This window comes from Trifolium pratense, linkage group LG3 (genome assembly GCF_020283565.1).
Source record: "Trifolium pratense cultivar HEN17-A07 linkage group LG3, ARS_RC_1.1, whole genome shotgun sequence".
Lineage (NCBI taxonomy): Eukaryota > Viridiplantae > Streptophyta > Magnoliopsida > Fabales > Fabaceae > Trifolium > Trifolium pratense.
The window spans coordinates 37236486-37255599 of NC_060061.1; the positions used below are offsets into that span (position 1 = coordinate 37236486).

The window sequence follows — 19114 nt, forward strand, 5'->3', positions numbered from 1 at the left end:
CTATTACAAAACAGAAGAACACAGGAAGGCATAAGAACCAAATATATACTGTTGCAACATATACTAAAAAGAGAACTCATAAATATTGTTGGAGAGGAAAAAGAGAACTCAAAATAGTTCCAAATTGATTTATCAATTATCATGCAATATTCCTATCTGTTATCAAAATGCATAAAAAGAATGCTAGGCATGATATACCTCTGGAGAAGGTTGACAAAAACCTGACAACCATTGATAATATTAACTTGTTCAAGGAAAGAAGCAAGTAGAGGTTTCTGAGAAACAGCACGAATAATCATGTGCAAAACATCTTCAATACAGGTCATATCCTGACTTGTCTCAAAAAATGCTATGAGAGCTTTTATGTCTCCAGTAGCAATATTCTGCCTGTATATCCCAAAAAAAAATTGCTTCAACAAAGAATGTGTAGGGTTGGAAAAATAGGCCGCAGTGAATGTTTACTGAAAGAGAGATGATAATCTAAACACAGTTCAAATCAAGCAGAATAAACCTTACCTGAGACTCATTTCACCAAGACTCAACAAAAGAAGACGGATCTTGTGCATTTCTTCTTTACTAGGCCTTTCCCCGATAACTTTTTTGCTCACAGGATGTTGAAGAAGGTTATTTCCAATAAATATTCGAGACTTTACATTATCACAATAGAATTGATGAATTATATCAAGAACACGTGGAAGGCGGCATAAACTTTTCAGTAATCTAGGATCATTGTCAAACTGTTGGATCAGAAACATGTACAGTTCACGTTGCACCTTGTAAACAGTATAGACCCAGATAAGAGGATTAAGAAATATGCTAGATATAGCCTCTTCCACAAGAAACTCTGCCAGTCCTGAGCAGCATTGCAATAAAAATATAAACACAAATAGTGGCAAAAAAAAATATCATCAAATGAAAATTGTATGTACAAGGAAAGGGAACAAATTGTATACCAGAATTAGAGACAACATTAAAAAGATGCTTCAAAGCAGAAAGAGTTTCTAGGTTAAGTTGTTGTGGAGGAACCGATTGTAACAAGAATCCCAGGACTGAAAATCCTGACACAATGTGCATCTGTTGTTGATTTGCTACATTCTCATCTAAAAGAGAGGCAATAAGCTCAATAACTTCACCCATCACACACTCCCTTGTTGACTGTGTTAGTAGTGTCTTTTCAGATTCCTCAACTCCATTTTCAAAATTACAACACTGGGTGATAAGAGGAAAAAGCACAGATACACCACCAACGCAATATATTATTTGCTGAAGCATGCGTCTTGAGCATAATTGAGTCCCACCAATTACAGAAGCTTCAAAAGAATTCTTATCTAATGCATTATTTATTATCGGCGAAACATTAAATAACATTCTACCAACACTTGCCTGAAGCAAAAAAATTAACAAACATGCTTGAGTCTAAATATAGATGAAATATGGCTCAAAAGTAACTCTTCTATGAAAAAGAAGAAAATAATAAATGAATATGCATGTGTAGGCATGTATAAAGGGAAAAGAAAAAGGTAAAGGACCTGAGCGTTGAGTCCAAAGATAATTCTTGATGCAAGACCATCTTTGGCATCAAGAATCCCACTGGGTATTTTATCACCAGAAACTGGTAAAGCTTCATTATCAAGGAAAGAGTACATGTAACTTGGACCTAGAGAGTAGATAATCTGTACTTGTTCAGAAGAAATGGCATCATTGAATAAATAAACAGGACCAATTTGGCCAAAAAATGGGCATGAATCACGGATGGATTCAAAAGTGAGTGCATTGTCTTCATAGTGAGGCATCTTAAGTTTTGCGCCAATCATGCAACTAGTCAACGGTTCACTGATTTTTGCATACCTGAATAAATAAATCATTGTAAATCTAGTCAGAAAGCCACAAGAATTAATTTAGCATGTGATCACAAAATAAAGTCCAATAAATAAAAAATATTATTGGGGTTTGAACCTGCATCTTTCAGATGAGACGAGATCACCATCCAAGTAACATCTCAAAAGGCTACCCCCAGAAAATGCTCTTCCAATGCTATGAGTTATGCAAAGAAAATGCCATCTCCTCCTGACTAATTTAACGTGCAGGTCTGAACGCTGTTTTTTCAGGTTGATTGACTACAAGAGACAGGCAAAAACAAACATCAAGGGCAAAATCAAGTCAATAACAACAGGCACAGAAAACATTTAAGGTAACGCCAACTAAAGAAACAAAAGAAATTGTCAACAAAAGGGTGACATAATAGAACGAATTACACTTGAATAATATATGCTTTAAAATTATTTTACAATGAACCTGAAAAACTATATATACAAGTGAATATAACTGGAACCCCTCAAGATCAGGAGCAAATTAACAGCAAACTATCTGAGGAAAATATATGAAATAGTAAAGAATAAATGATAATAAAAAATTATAGGAAACATGAACAAAATTTTCAGAAGATTTAATTCCAACCTCATAAGTGAGCTTCTCCTTTGAGATCACAGCCAAGGACCCCCTACCATTTTCTGTAAGAAAACAGAAAAGACCCATTGTTCCATTTCTAGGGAAGTTCTCAATCCTGAGCCAACAGGAAAAAGAAAAGCCCCTATTGAGAGGCCACTGCACAGGCGTTTTCAGAATAATACCCTACAAGGATTTGAAAGGAATGAGATAATAAAACCACTTATACAAGTAAGAATGAAGTGGATGTGTCTCATTTGCAATGAAACATTAGTTACACAATAACTACAGGCAGGAAAAGGAAGTTTTTTTTTTTTTTTTGTAATCTTACATGCAACATACAGCATCCACCAACAATTAACAGAAACAATGTAATCCCTCCATTTCAAAATGAGTGTCACAATAGCAATAAAAAAAATTGTTTCAGAATGAATGTCATTTTCAATGGAATATCAATTATACATTTCCAATAGTTAATAAGGATAATTTGGTAAAATAGTTACTCCATTTCTTCTAATCATCTAATCATTGCATTTCTTAATATGTGAGTAAAAACCTTAAACGACATTCATTTTGAAATGGAGGGAGTACCCACATCCAATCCATGAGTATTTAAAATTTATCTTAAAGCAAATTAAGAACCTTCCAATAATTTTTAAAATGCATGACTGAATGCAGATCCATAGTCCACAATAAAGTCAAAATACAAAGAGAAGTAGATTCTTTCGAGACATGCACGTAATTTGCAGATAGTTGGAATCTTAAGGGTAAAACATAATGCCAGAAGTAATAAGCAGTGACTCGTAGTTTTCAGTTTAAGCAGTCAAACTAATTTTTCGGAGCATCAATATGAATAAATCTCCATTGAAAATGGGAAAAGGGTAGGTTAGATTCCCAATTTCCCATATCATCTATACAAAGGGATTGGATAGCTCTACTGAGGTAACCATTGTTTATCACATTGAAGCTGTTCTTACAGGGTATTCTATCCTCCTTATTTTATTTTCTCTTTTGATAACCTTATAAATAGAAAGGTGTTCATTATTCAAAAATGACTTTTCTTTCATGTCACGTCAGCTAATGACACCATAGAATTATAAGATACACCTTTTTATTAGCATATAACCAGGATGGAAGAAAAAGTACTGTCGAGAAATAGTATATAGAAGAATCGGGAGTTTTAGATGAGTTTACAATGGCTTCGGGACTTACAGAATCAATCCCATCGAGATCAAAAAAGGCAGTTGGTCCCTTCTCATGTAGCATTGACAAGAGACTTGTTAACAGAACAGAGCAATACTGCCTCCTCATCCCAACTTTCTCACTTCGGAGTAATGCAAAAATTTTACGGATGTCCTTCCCTGATATACTATGCCCACCAATGGCTTGAATTAACTGGGCGATCTGAAATATCACACTGTCATTATCTTCTTGGCAAAACCAATTCAGAAGAAAATCAAGCATCCCTGCTCTGACACAGGAAGCTCTATTAGAAATTGAATCTCTTAGTAGTTGTTGAAACACATCCAGCCCATGATGCTGCAATGACTCACTGCTCTGCCCAATCACAAAATAACAAACAATAAAACGGATATTATTATTTTCTCAAAATTTTTGGCAGCTACTAAATTGCCATTATGAAGAAATTATAATTAATGAAAGGGAAAATTAATTGCAAACCTTTTGCAGCACAATTAGATATAATATTATCACATCTTCATTCTGAAATAAAAAACAGACAGAAAAAATAAGACAACGCTAAACTAAGATTTATTAAATGAAGATTTAACAAAACAAAATAAGATACAAAAATGATTTTGACACACAATCAGTAACACATCAATCCCGACACTGTATACTAGTTCACTCTTCAACCAAATTAACTGTGATTCACAATCTATATTAACTATTTAGCAAGTGGTTAATGCAGTATCAAAGTAACAAATTAAATATAAAATGATTTGAATTAACCAGACACTTTTTATAAGTCAACCAGACACTTTTTACAAGTCAACTAGACACTTTTTAGTGAGTTGTGACAAATGTAGTATCAAAGTAACCTAATAACTACGTAATCAACTAAACCAACCATGTATTTGCAAGTCATTAACAATGTACTTTTTAGTGGTCGTAAAAAATAGAAATTAATTCTGACAAAATTGATCACTCATTAACCACATAAAGAACTGAATAATCAAGTATTTGCATGTCGTTAAACATGTAATTTTTAGTGCTTGTCAAAAAATAAAAAAGAATTTTGTCAAAAAAATTATAACCCATCAACATTAATAAACTCAATTAACTAAGTATTGGCACACATTAACCATGTGACATTCCGTGGACATTAACATACAGTGTCACTGTATGATGTCTCTGGATTTATGTCAAAATGTCATTACCGAAATAAAATATAGCATTTGGATGCAACAAATGCAACTTTCTTCAGTTTATTGCAATAAAAAGTGAAACAGTGCAAGTGGATAAAAAATGTACTAGCATATCACCTTAATTATAGGACTGGTCTTGATATCAAATTTACCATCAACAAGCATATCAAGCAAAACATCTAAAAGGCTTTCACTTGAATGACACTGACAAAACTCCAACAGCAGGCTCTGCAATGTCTGGTACCCCTTTCCAGCTAGAGCTCTAAACGCGGCCTGCCAGAGATAATGATACAGCAAGTGATTGAATTGAAGGGTATTGATACAAAACAAGAAACGATAGCTATATAAATATTAAAACCTGTGTTATAAGGCAAAATAGACTACAGTCTCCCAAAAAATTGAAGAAAAAAAAAATGCTATCAGTAGACAATCAGTTAAAACTCAGATGTGTATGCTAATGTGCAACTGTGACTTATAAAGTTCAACTAACATCTTTTACTGTACAGGATAAGGTTTACTGCATAATACAAACATCCCACAGCTGGAACACAAATCTGACAATAAAGGACTCTTTCTTAGTTAAAGCAAAGAAGTCCTCAGACACCATTGTAAGGGGAGGTTCATTAACAATAACTATGAGAATGCCATTCGTAAAAAGCACACATCAAGGCACTAGTTCTTGGATCAAGGGACAATTGGAGGGTCCTTTAGACATGCTTCATTTGAGCCTATATATTTTTGTTGTTGTAGAGATCACATACCTTTGCAGCACCTAGGGCTCTAACCTAATTTTCATGCATTTTCCATGAGAGAGAGAGAGAGGGGGGGAGGGGGGGAGGGGGGGAGAGAGAGGAACCATTAACTCTTCGAAATCAAAGATAGAAGACAACCAAAACAAATTGATCAATATCATAGGTTCTATAGTACAAGTGTATCTGGATTATTTCTCAAAAAAAAGTGTATCTGGATTATTTCTCAAAAAAAAGTGTATCTGGATTAGTTTATTTGGTGTTAAAAGAAGCTCTTAATGAACTTCAGAGAGATCTAAAAAGAAACAATTATTTCCCCAGAATTAATCAATACCAAACACGCATTAGAACCATCACTTTCAGGCTAACAACACGCAATCAAATCCATAAAAAGAAATCAAACCTTCTTGGTTGATGCTCTTTCATGGATTTGATTGTGTTGTTAACCTGAAAGTGATGGTTCTAATGCATGTTAACCTGAAAGTGAAGTTCATTCTGGGCAAATTTGCTCTCAATGAACTTGTGTATAGAAAATAAAGAAAGCCCCATAGCTATGTTCCACCAAAGAAAAGTTTTTCGACATCAAGTTCCCACTTTTTTTTCCTCTCTGATTTATTTTTTTAATTTCACTAAAGATCAATTTATCAAAAGACAAAAGAAGATTGAAGCACAAAAGAGAGCAATGAATCGTCCTTATTCAGGATGTAAAAAAGTCATTTGTTTGCATAAGCCTTTCAGGGTAATTAGTTCTTATGGTGGTATGATAGGTCCTTGATAAGTAATCGGAAATTCTATTCTTGCCTCATTTTTCTGAATAGAAATTAAATTCAGCTCATAATGAAAACGTAGCTGCTGCATGGGGGCATTGTGGAGATAAGCTAGAATTAAGAAAATATGTAGATATTCTTTAACTGTGCAACTTCCTAGATTAGCTGTAAATATTCTTAGTCACTACAACTTCCTAGGCGTTCAATGTATTTATTGTATCTTCAATATAAATGTAGTGTGTGATATAAGTTTGATATACACAAAAATTACATATTTCAATATGTGAAATAATAAAATTTCCCAACTAGACGTCAATATCTACCAGGGTCTTTCAATGGCTCCCCCTGACCTGGTGGTATCTTAACGTTGGGATGACATATGTAGTTTTAGCAGCACAGCAGTAAAAAAATGGCCAAATGACAATTTAAGAAAGAACTTTTCGACCAGACATAACAACAGCACAATACATTAACATATGCACTTAAATCAAAACAAAATGGAAAAAAAGAAAGAGAAAAAATAGTACCTTTGAAGTATCATTATTTGCAAGCAAACGAGTAAGTGTTTGGAGTACATTTAAAACTAATCTCTCCCCATTTTCCTTGTCTAGATCACTGTTAAGTAATGATATAACATGCAAAAAGCATTCTCCATCACGAAATAGAGCCTGATAGTACTGAAATATTACAATATCAAAGAGAACCATTCAGTTAAAATGCAAAATGCATATTCATTTAAGCTAACAAAATTGAGAAATAAATCAACATTGGATGCATACTTCTTGATTAGCAACAAGCATATCTCTCATTCCAGCCAACATATCAATAGACAGATCAACAAAAAATTTCTCACGTTCTTTTATTTGCGTAAACATTTCCAAATATTTAGAGCATAACTGCAACTTTGCTTTTTTATCTTCCTCCGAGAATGGTATAATCTGAAAAATAACAATATTAAGTCTAGCAACATAAAATATTTTTACTCGGAATATAATTATAACCTAGATTATGAATTCCAAAGTTACGTTAAAGCTCAAGCCAAAATCAAGTGAAACTAAATTTTCACCTTCATGAGATCAAGTATGTGCCTTAGCACGTCATCCCTCAAACCTTCTATCCAAAATAAATCAAACAAGCAATCAATGCTATCAAAACTATGCAATATAAAACTCTTTGTATCTTCAGCTGATGCAAAAAACTTGGTAAAGAACTCCATGCACATTTTCATGCAACCGAACCAATTTTGCACGGTCCCTGGTGAATTGCATTTTTGTTGATCAGGCACTGATGCTGAAACTTCCAAGCCGCTATTTACACTGGAGTCCATACTTCCAGATCTTATACACTCTTGTGCATGAACGCAAGCAACTTGTAGAACCCGAGAAACTGCATTCAAGGTCTTGCAGGAATCAATAGTTTTCTCGGGGGAGAGCTGCAAAATACTAACCAAACTCCTCACAAGAAGACCAGCAATTTCAGGGTTAAAAGCAGAATGCTCAAGTGCATCCAACAAAGCGGACAATTCAGGCTGTAATCAAAATAAGGTAAATTAGGACATTCAACAAATTGAATTCAATTGCAAAATGCATGCACTGTAATATTAAATTTAGAAACAAAACTAAGATAATGAATAGATATTAGATACAAATTATTAACAAGTGCATGTAAAAATATTAACAAGTGCATGCAAAAAGATATTCACACGGTGATATTACTTACCATTCAAAAAAAAAAAACACGGTGGAATTATTTTAGCAAAATAATGATGCAAAAACCAATTAACAAGACAGATAACTCATAATTTAAAACAAATATTGAACATGTGCAGCTTAGGAAAATCTTTTGACAATCACAGCACTTCTGTTCAGTAAAATGATTTTGCAATCTAATATCTATTATGAACAAAATTCTACATACTTAAAAACATTTTTTTACAAATTACTGTTCTCCTCTGCATAGCTTCACACACAGATTTCACCATATACCTGTCTTTTATCTTTCAACAAATATGAAATCTGTGTTTCAGCCACAATTTAACAAAATAAAAGAAATTTTAGGAGAAAATATACGTCCTAGGAGAGGGCGAAGTACCCACCATGTTGTGTGTATTTCCATTAGAAGTTGCAGCAAATTCCACAAATGACATTATTTCCATCTGCAGACTATTAACCCCATTGACTTCTGGTGTATCAACAGTGCTACTTGAAGCAGACAAGAATTCAGACTTCTGATTGTATGCAAATATCTGTCCAGCAGTTTCTTCTGAAGCTGATTCGAAGTAAAAGAAATTTTCTGAAAAGACAAGATCCCATATTCCCTCTTCGCGAAAAACTTCAAGTGACATTGGAGAAGTAGAAAGAAGATTTCTAAATGCATTGAGAACTGTATTCTGTAAAATAGTGACAAAGACCCTGAAGAAAATGGGAAGTAAAACAAGAACAACAACAAAAATCAGTTCAGTATAAGAAGTTTCTATTTCGTAACCATAGTCACGGAGTGATTTGCAAGACTGTTTTTAAAAGTTAACTAAAATTTCAGCAAACAGCACAAGACACACTGCAAACCATTGATAAAATTCACCTTAAATAGCTTGGCAAATCATTCTGATTTGAGCAAGCTTTGATGCAGGGAAATATTGTAAAAAGAACCCTCGTGACCCATTTGATTGACAGTTCACAATATGATGAGGAAACAGGCAATGCAAGTCGACCAGAAGATGGTTGGATATTAAGAGATTGTGAAGCTCCAGGAATTATAAGAAATGAACAGAGACTTTTGCTCAGCATAAGGACATAATCACTCCAAAAATGAGAAAAAGAAGCATTAGGTGGAAGGCATGCAGAAGCCATTGCAGGATCAGATTTCCTATAATTCTCATTTTCGCGAATGTCAGGACCAGACAAGTTGACAGCCTGCTGTCCAGCAAAATCCTCCCCCTGTCTCAAATCTTGAAGAACAAAAGCCGGTGAACAAAAACTGTTGGCAAATTTTTGTACCCTACCATTTTCACAAAGAAATTGCAAGTTGTTTATGTTCCCAAAGCTGTAACAGTGTCAAGGTGTCAAGCATCAATAATAACTGTAAGATTTTTTCTAGTCACACAATAGAAATATCCGGTTACACCCAAATTTAATCAAAATTAAATTTGAATACCAAAATTGCCCTTAATAATTTTAAAACCTAGATTTCCACAATTCCACTTGTACGTGAACTTAATTTTCTTGCTACGTGAAATCGGTCCACTACATCCCTGAAACTCAAAAAACCTAAACACCAACGTGAACTTAATTTACGTGTACCTACATGAACTTAATTTCGTTCATTGTCGAGAAAGAAATCAAACCCAAACTTACACTTACTGGTAGTTGGAATCATTCAATCATCCTCATTCCAATTCAACGAATTTGAAGAAGAATTATCTCAATGGTCTGCATTAACATTTTTCATTGTTTTCCACCAGCATCACACGAAAACACAAGAACCCTAAACTATTCTTCATTGGATTTGTGGAAAATTCATAGTTCATAGCCTTTTATAAGAAAAACTATAACAATATATCATATCGATTTGTATATGAAATGCAGAGGGTTAATTGTATTTTTGAATTGCTTGAGATTATTGCTAGTTTAATGAGAGAGGAGCATCAACTTTTTTGTTTTTTATTACATCAAAAGTGGTACTGGAGAAAAGAATTTAGGTAAAAAGAAACAAAATGCATTTTGAGATTCTAAATTTGAAACAAGGGTATTTTTGTCCTTTTGTGGTGTAACCAGCTTTTTAAGGGTGTGACTAGAAAAAATTTAACTGTAATGTTAAATTTTAATGATTTTCAAGAAGATATCAGTTTCCAAAAAGGAAAAGGCAAAACAAATTCAAAACTGATGATGTTAACATATATTCATGGGAATGAAATTTAGAGAGAAATGATTAAGAATGACAAACAACTATAGCTCATGTGAATAATACACACTTTAAATGACACTTGAAGTGCTAGCTCAATGGTATGAGCTTAGCCTTGTAACCTCAAGGTACAGAGTTCAATTCCCCACGGGGAAGGATGTAAGAATGGCCATTAGTGTCACTTTAATTAATAAAATTTCCCCCCTTCCCAATTTTTTTTAAAAAAGAAAAAACACACTTCAAATGTTTCAGAAATTCAGTATGCAATGGTGCTGATGCAATGATTCATAACTCATCAAAATGATGGCAAATGAAAACTGAAATTCATCCAAAATTCACAAAAGTAGCACAGAATGAAGGATACACAGCGTCCCTTAAAACTTCCAGAGCAAGAATATGAAGCTGGAATATTTTTTGCAATGGTTTATCATCCCTGCCAAAAAAAAAAAGCAAACCAAATTCTCAAAGAATATAAGACAGGTTGTATGATATAATAATATATACATAACCCCAAAATACTGTGCTCAAAGTGTGACAGGAGTAACAAAATACCAGATAATTTTACCTAAATACTTAAGGGCCATTCTAACTCATGCTCTAAGGGCACATGTTAAGGATTCTACAAATAGTAGTTATGTCTTGAAAAAAGTAACTTTTAACTTTTAGAAAAATGAAGTGCATAATTTTCAATACAAATTTTCTATCTTTGGTACACTAACAAGTGCCCTAAGGGCACATGTTAGCATTTCTCTATACTTAATTCAAGTCAAAACCAGTAGAAGAGATAACATGCCAGTGTAGTAGTATTTATAAAACAGACAACAAAGTCAGAATGTGATGCATAAGCTCAGACACTTCATCAGCATCAAGCATTTCAAGCTAGTCATCGAGTTCTTGAACTCAAACTTTAAAAGTTGCAATAATGCCTTGACAATAATGCATATACAATTTGTTTAAGAGAACCATGCCATCTCCTACCACTAAATCAACCAAAGAATAATTGGCATGAAATACATGTAATAATACCTGAATCCATTACTCAAAACAAATTTAGTATAAGTTGTTGCATAATTTGATGGAAATCCAAGACCATCCAACAGCACTTCCAGCCCTCCAATACTTTTAAAATGATTTTGACCCCGAGGATTTGCAGATAAAGCCAAAGAAAGGATTTTCAAACTCAAGTACTGGAGTGAATCATCCATCAATAGTTCTTTCAAGCTGAATCTTCTACAAAGGCGCAATAGTTCTGTGGCAAATTTAAGTTTAGTGAATACAAAAAGAGTCCAACAACATGTCATTATCTCTAGCATATCACCACACACAAATATATTTTGGTGATATAAAGGGTCTGCAAAAACCTACATCCATCCCAAGAAACAATTTAGCCTAAAAGCATAAGGACGAGCTATGAGCAATACATGCCCTGGCCCCAATCACCAATGACAGGGTTTAAGCATAAATGGATTTATTCTTCAAAAAAAGCATAAATGGATTTATCACATACAGCGAATACATTAACACTTAAGGATTGACTACTTTTTAAGTCCCACTTTCAGTTTAAATACATTTCAAAAGCTCTCAGAGACAGATCTACAGCAAAACTATGGGGGCATGTGTCCCCACAAAAATTTCAATTTGTAGTATAATGGCCTTTGTGGTATGCCAACTACCTATTCCCAACATGCAATCTCCCTACAAATCTGCAACATGAGTACCGTTGAAATAACTGTGATGTGAGCACCTATATGAGAATATTAATTCTATATCATCACAACAGTTTAAAATTTATACATCAATTATTTCATGTTTTATATTATATCTTCTAAACCACAAGAAACCATTAGCATAAGATATGTTAAATGGGTTTGACTCTCATCAAAAAAGCTAGCTCAAAGGATAAGAGTGCCCAAACACATTTATGCATCCAACAGCCCGGGAACCTAAGCAATGTCGGACTCCCAACAACTTCAATATCCACCCTCACGCCTAGCATGGGTCCTGGGTCCAATTCCCACATTGCAATTCTTAACCCAACTTTGATACCATGTTAGATGGGATTGGATCTCATCCCAAAAGTTGGCTCAGAGAATAAGGGTGTCTAAACACATTTATACATCCAACATCCCGGGAACTTGAGCAATGTGCCCAAACACATTTTAAGGATGAGTTAGACCCAATATAAAAACTTAATATGGTATCAGAGTCTATCCAAAATCCGTTGGGCCACCTGCCATCATGTCACTGCTATCGGTCCACTCGGGCCACACTCCATATGTTCGTGCTAAGAGTCCCACACCGGATGAGATAAGGCTTGAACATAAGTTTATTAGTGGTGGCAATCTTCACCTTACAAGTCGGTTTTGTAAGGTTGACTTAGGCCATCACTGAAAGCTCCCCTATAGTTAGAAGTTTTTTAAAAAGAACCTTATAAAAATATCAAACGGACATCAATAATTTAACTTTTTAAAATTTCAGTCAAGTCCTAACTAACTATGAACATTTATAATTATGTCCTCGAGACCTTTAATAGTAACCCAAAATAATTTACTAATGACCATAAACTTATATTAAGTATAAATGGCTGTCGGCCAATGTACCTATTTTCAAAAGAAAAAAAATTTTAAAAAAAAAATAAATCAAAAAAAAAAAAATATATATATATATATATATATATAGAGAGAGAGAGAGAGAGAGAGACCCAGTCAAAAACAACAAAAGAATAGGGAGCTACTTAGTGTATGTTTGGTTTCAATTCTGGAGCATCCAGAATTGATTCTGGACGTGTAGAATTGATTCTGACTTGTTTGGTTTCTCAAAAGTAGAATTGATTCTGCCTCCAGAATTGATTCTACTTGAAGCTAGAAATCGTAGCTTCTGATTCTAGAATTGATTTTTACACTCAAATTTTTTGTTCAACTCACTTTTTCATGAATATATCCAAACATAAACCACTTCAGCTTAAAATCAATTTTGGCCAGAATCAATTTTACAGAATCAATTCTGCCAAAATCAATTCTCTCCGCCGCAGAACCAAACACACGCTTAAAAGTTCAGCTGGAAACTACAGATACCTATATATTAGCTTAACCAATATTTAATAATGCATTTGTCCAATTCATTGTAACTTTCCCGTATCGATATTCACCTAGTGTACAAGTGCATATAATTTGCCACGGTGGATAATCAACCAGTGGAACAACAAACGCCTAATAACCACAAATATCTAAAAATAACAGATGCCTACCTTACCTACTAACCAATTTAGACCACCAGCTTCCATCACAGAAACAATTGCTTTCTGACGCCAATGTAACCTTGCTTCAGTAGACAAAACCTTTGAACTATTTGAAGAGCTGATTGCAGCATCAGCACGTGAAATAAAGCCTAACAGACTGCAAAACAGCTCATCCTTTTTGTCTATATTTGAACCTAAGTCAATGAAAACATAAAATATTGACACGATGTATATCAGAATTTGTTGGAGCAGCTTAATTTTCTCCACAGCAAAGTCAGACAAACTTTCATCAGCAGAAACGGCACCACTTATGGTTTTAAGTTGGACCACAGCCCCTGCAACAAATTGAACCCAGAGTAAGAATACACTTCAGCGTTTTTTGCTTATAATAGAAACATTAGAATCAAAGCACCAAAGTCAATTTTCAAAATATATGCTGATGTGGCACATTCTAACTGAACAGAAAAACATGAAGGACACTAGTAAAAACCGCTTTTTATTTTAAAGCAGCACCCCAAATATGAATACTCACACAGGGAGAGTGGGAAATAGTATTTGAGAATTAATAATTGTCAAATTTCAAAAAAAAAATTAATAATATTGGTAATTATGGCAATTTGACTAAAATGCATAAGAGTACAACATCCATTAAGGTGAGAAATCAGAAAACAAATTAAGAAAAAAAAAACACCTGTTAAATTATAACAATGGAACACACAGGCCTAAAGCCTTAACATTTTTTTTTTTTTGAAGCATCCTAAGCCAGCCTTAACATTAACAAGTTAAAAAATGCTAACAGATTATAAAGAAACAATAGGAAAAGATGAAACTAGCACCAATTTTCAGAAGGAAAATAAAAATCTACAATTGTACCTACAAGATGCACCAAAGTAATCAAAATCTGGAACCAAAAAAAATTATTATACCTTTCATTAGCGCTGTAAGTTTTTGAATTCCACCATAGTATCCAAATAGTCTACAATTGTATAATGAACGGGAAATAATTTTCAATGCATCCAAAATTAAAAACCCTTCAGAAGTAATATACGACTTGGTTGCAGCCCCAGATAATTCTGTTGGAGATTGAAAAATGCTGGTGCTCACTGAAAAGAACAAGAGTAGACATGAATTGCATTAAATTACATGTCACCAGTAACGGTACCACTACGAATAACAAAAGTTACCATTTCTACACATTTAAGTCAAAAGCATTTTGTCATCAGAGAAATGAAGTATTGGCTTTATTGTTTAGCTTGGTGAATGAAAAATAAACAAAACAACCAATCCTGATAAAAGAAAATAAGGCAAGCATCTACCCTCCTTTCTTACATCTGTTTCATTTCTCTTACATATAGATGGTAAAGGCTGCAAAAAGATCTGCAATGGATATGACCCTTGCATATTGGGTTCCCCTTTATAGATGGTGTTAAGCCCAACCTATAATTTTTATTGCATGTCTAAAACCAGTTGGACTTTACTTATAGTGAATGCTAATTAAGAAAAAGGAAGCTGAAGATAATACGAGAATGGCAAATGATATGCATCTTACACTCAGTAACTAGTGAGCTTAACTGTGTGACCTCGTCAACTAATACCCGAATGACTTCAACAGGATGTCCAGCTGAGCAGCCGAGGACCACGTCATCAGCAGATGAAAAATTCTCAGAAGTAGACTCTAATAATATTCCAGAATTTACAGGTTCCCAATCATTGAAGGCAACTACAAATTGCTTGATGAAAACATGAAGCAGCCTCTTCTTCTCCGCCTAAAACATTAAGGTCTTTTTGTTAGGAAAAACAACTAAATAAATGACTGCTGTCGTAAAGAGAAGAAAGGAAGTGTAAATTTAGCATCATTCTCAATTGTAGCAATCCAGAAAAAAATCCATACCTTATCATCAACTTTCTGATATCGCTCCCAGAGAATATTTACTATGGCTTCATCCCCGGCATCACTGGAAGAAGTCAATTCAAATGAAATCATGAACTATTAAATGTATTTTACCAGCATAAACACAAACGATTCTTGAAGTTTCTTCCATTGTGAATCTCTCTCAGTTTCTAGCCCAATCCCAACCCAAAAAAAAAAAAAAATTGTGCAAAATATATTTGACGTCTAAAGCTCCATCCAAGTTGCGTGTTTTATATGGATAGCAGTTATTAACAGAGCATTTACAACTACCCTTCAGAGTACGGCCAACCACCTATTTCTGCATGCAAGGCAACCGCCCCTGGAACAATCATTGTGTCCTTATAGACAATATTTGTTTTTTATCAATATGCTATTTGGCTATTATTTGTGTCAAAAACACAATTGCTTTCACCAATCCCATGTAAATCAAGTTTCATAATACTTGGGTTGGGGTGGTTTTAGAATTGGAAGAGTTGATTTGGTTTTATTTGATGACATAACCATGTAGGAAAGTGTTTGGGAGAGTATAAAATAGCTTATGATGTGCCCATAAGCTACTTTTCAACTTATTTTAATCAATCTTTTAAAAACTGGACCGAACTGGACGATTCAACGGGTTGAATCGGGAATGGGCCAGTTTGTTGGGTGGTTTGATCCCAGTTGTACAGCAACCTAGTTGAATTGGGTTGGACCGTGGTTCAACCAGTTCTATTTTTAGCATTTATTTATTACTTTTTAATACTTATTTATTTATTTGTCATCCAATTCAACTGCGGTTCAACCAATTAAACCGCGGCCTGGAGGTCTCACTGGTTTGATCTCCGTTCCGGTTTTTAAAATATTGAGTTTGATAAACTTTATAAGATATCATACAGAAACAGTTTATGTGAAGCACTGAAGCATACCCCCGTCCAATCATTGATTTCCATTCACCTCAAGTTCTGATTTTATAGTGTAAACAAATGATAATGCTGATAAATTTTTTAATGTGCATATCAAACACAAATAGCTCAATGAATTAAAGTGCAAAAGCTCTTACATGATAAGCGCTTAATTAAGTACCCAAATGCCCCCTGGATAACTGACTGTAGTATTAATCCAAGACAATAATCATTCTAAAATTTGACTTAGACCTAACTTAGTTCCACAATACGTCAAAACCAACTTGTAAGATGGGCATTGCCTCCCACTTATAAACACTCTTTCACGCCATAAGATGTCCAACATAGGACTCTCAACAACCACTACGTGAGTTTCCTTCTTTAGTAAAAACTTAACAAGATTTTTCGTATATTATCAAAATGCAGTAATAAAGAATAACCTAAATTGTCCGATGTGCAAGTTCTTGTCATTGGCTAGAAGAAGACAGTTCCATAAAAACAAGTACATTTAATGTTAAACAATCATTCACTCCCGGTCTCAAGAGGGATGACACTTGCAAGCCCAACGCTACTAGTTACAATCCCAGTTAGTGACCGTCCAACGCAGTTTATTCACAATGCATTGAACCACTCAATAAACATTGTATGAAAGATAAACCTCCCTTTCCTAAAACATTACTCTTGTGAAAGAAGGCTGATCAGCTAAACACTTAAAGTACATTAAAAGAATCACTTATGATTCTATCACGTGCGAATAAAACAACATGCATTAGACATCAAATAATTTCAAGAAACTTATACAACAATTATGTTCTATTAACACAGACATGTAGCTTTTTATCGAATACTTCTAATCCAAGAAACATATACTTTACCTGAACCGAATCTTAGGCCCAGGAGGAGAGAACTTCTGAGTCTGTAAACTTGATGATTCGCCACTTTGCCCACTGGAAGTTCTTCGTATAAGGTCGGCGACACCCTTAACGATATTCATCGTTTCTCACCACAATCTATTTGTGAAGCTTCATGATGAAAATGACAGTTCCAGTAATCACTTCTCGTAAGACTAATTTTGAAATGTGATATGACACAATCTAGTTGAGTGTTGCACAGTGTCAAAAATTCACAAACGCTTTAAACCAACACTGATAACTATGGCGAACCAACCTTCAAATCTAATTAACAAAAAACAAAGCGAAAGAAGTTGAAAATACTTGTACACGAGAAAATCAACATTCAACATCAAATTCTCAGTTCTCACTCTATAATAACTTCAACCGTTCCATTTTCTAAGCTCGATTGAGCTCGAACAAAGATATATTCGAATGATTACGCAAATTTTGAAACAAAATTAACGAATTCAATTGTGCTGGATTGAACGCAAACAGAGAAATCATTCATCAATAATCGAGAATTATCATACCTGATTAGAAGATGGAGGGAGCGGTAACTGAAGAGAAGATTGAATGTTAGGGTTTGTGAATTGAGATCGGAACGGAGATTCTAGTGTAATCTGGTTTTAATTGCGAATCGATAATGGAATCAGGGAAAATTGTATTATTACTGTAAGAATCGGAGGAATGCGTAAGAGAAAGGAAAGTGTTGAAAAGCAAACCTCGGAAATTAGTGTAATTTCGGTTTTACCCTGGGTTGGGTTTTTCTTTTTCCTTTTTCCACTCTAATAACAGGTGGCGGAAATGGTGAAAGTATGTTTTGGTTTTCGAGGTGCTCTAACTCCAAGATAAGATCAACTTCTTAAAAATTAATTAATATTAAATTAAATATCAAAGTTAATATACTTACCATTTCTATAAGAAGAAAAATACATATTATTTAAAATAGGAAATTATCAATTTTTTGTTTTCATGGTTTGTTTTCACGTGGGATAATCATATTTATTTAAGATAGGATGGCAATTTGACTCATACCAAGAGGGTACCCGCAAAAATTACTCATAACGCGTAGGGTAAAAACCCGCATTTTGGGTACGGGCACGGGTATGGATAATTACCCGCAAAAATAAACTGGTATGGGTGCGGGTACGGGTACCTTAGTATCCACCCCGCCCCATACCCACATAATATATATTTATTTATTTTATTTATACTAGCGGTCAGACAGGCGCGTTCCGCGCCTGCCTGTATCTAACTTATGTCAAAAAAAAAATATATGTCTTATGTTATGGTGAGTTTGTTGATAAAAGATTTTTGCTACTAAAAAAAAGATGTACCTTATGATATGGTGAATTTGTTAATAAAAAAAATAAGGGTATTGTTGGTATTATGAAAAGTCGACACCAAAAATATTTGTATTTTCTTTATATATACTATAGATATAGATATAGATTATGTATAGATATGATGTGACTTTATAGTGTTGCCAATTAGCCAAGGGTATTCTTGGTATTTTAAAAAGTCCACACCAAACTTATGTATCCTCTTTATATTATGTATAGAATAGATATAGATTATTATATTATAATATATGTAAATCAATTTAAAACAATACAACTCTACTAAACTATTACATATTTTTAATAAAAATGTTTATTTATAATATAATATAAAAATAATGTGAATATTTAACATAAATATGAACTTTAACATAAAGTTAGTAATAATTTTGTTTATAATTTTCATTAGTCAATATTAAAATCTTTGAAATTTTTTTAATTCTATTAAAATTATATGATATTTTATAATTGATCAATTTATTTTTAGTAAAAATACGGGTAACGGGTACGGGTATGGGTACCTAGGTACCCATAGGGTATGGGGACGGGTGCAAAAGTTGTTACCCATGCGGATATGGGGATGGGTACGGTATTTTTTCAAT

The 19114-nt window shown here is 33.9% G+C and overlaps 1 protein-coding gene across 4 annotated transcripts in view; it reads right to left on the reverse strand.

The window, feature by feature from the left end:
- LOC123918380 (BEACH domain-containing protein B) overlaps window positions 1-18006 on the reverse strand; it is a 29279-nt gene extending 11273 nt beyond the window's left edge. Inside the window, exons 1-22 of one of the 4 annotated variants that reach the window (XM_045970405.1) lie at window positions 17703-18006; window positions 17155-17454; window positions 15378-15441; window positions 15036-15252; window positions 14413-14589; window positions 13501-13821; window positions 11275-11497; window positions 10613-10681; window positions 8929-9390; window positions 8444-8759; window positions 7415-7876; window positions 7128-7286; window positions 6876-7025; window positions 4950-5105; window positions 4126-4167; window positions 3658-4002; window positions 2458-2631; window positions 1957-2117; window positions 1530-1848; window positions 954-1383; window positions 517-853; window positions 199-387 (exon numbers count right to left, since the gene is read on the reverse strand). In XM_045970405.1, coding sequence (XP_045826361.1) covers window positions 199-387; window positions 517-853; window positions 954-1383; window positions 1530-1848; window positions 1957-2117; window positions 2458-2631; window positions 3658-4002; window positions 4126-4167; window positions 4950-5105; window positions 6876-7025; window positions 7128-7286; window positions 7415-7876; window positions 8444-8759; window positions 8929-9390; window positions 10613-10681; window positions 11275-11497; window positions 13501-13821; window positions 14413-14589; window positions 15036-15252; window positions 15378-15441; window positions 17155-17273 — 4892 coding nt within the window. In that variant the 5' untranslated portion in view covers window positions 17274-17454; window positions 17703-18006. Of the gene's footprint in view, window positions 1-198; window positions 388-516; window positions 854-953; window positions 1384-1529; window positions 1849-1956; window positions 2118-2457; window positions 2632-3657; window positions 4003-4125; window positions 4168-4949; window positions 5106-6875; window positions 7026-7127; window positions 7287-7414; window positions 7877-8443; window positions 8760-8928; window positions 9391-10612; window positions 10682-11274; window positions 11498-13495; window positions 13822-14412; window positions 14590-15035; window positions 15253-15377; window positions 15442-17154; window positions 17455-17702 lie in introns of those variants that run through there. The other 3 variants (XM_045970406.1, XM_045970407.1, XM_045970408.1) reach the window with 3 other exon arrangements.
- Window positions 18007-19114: the final 1108 nt, after the last annotated feature.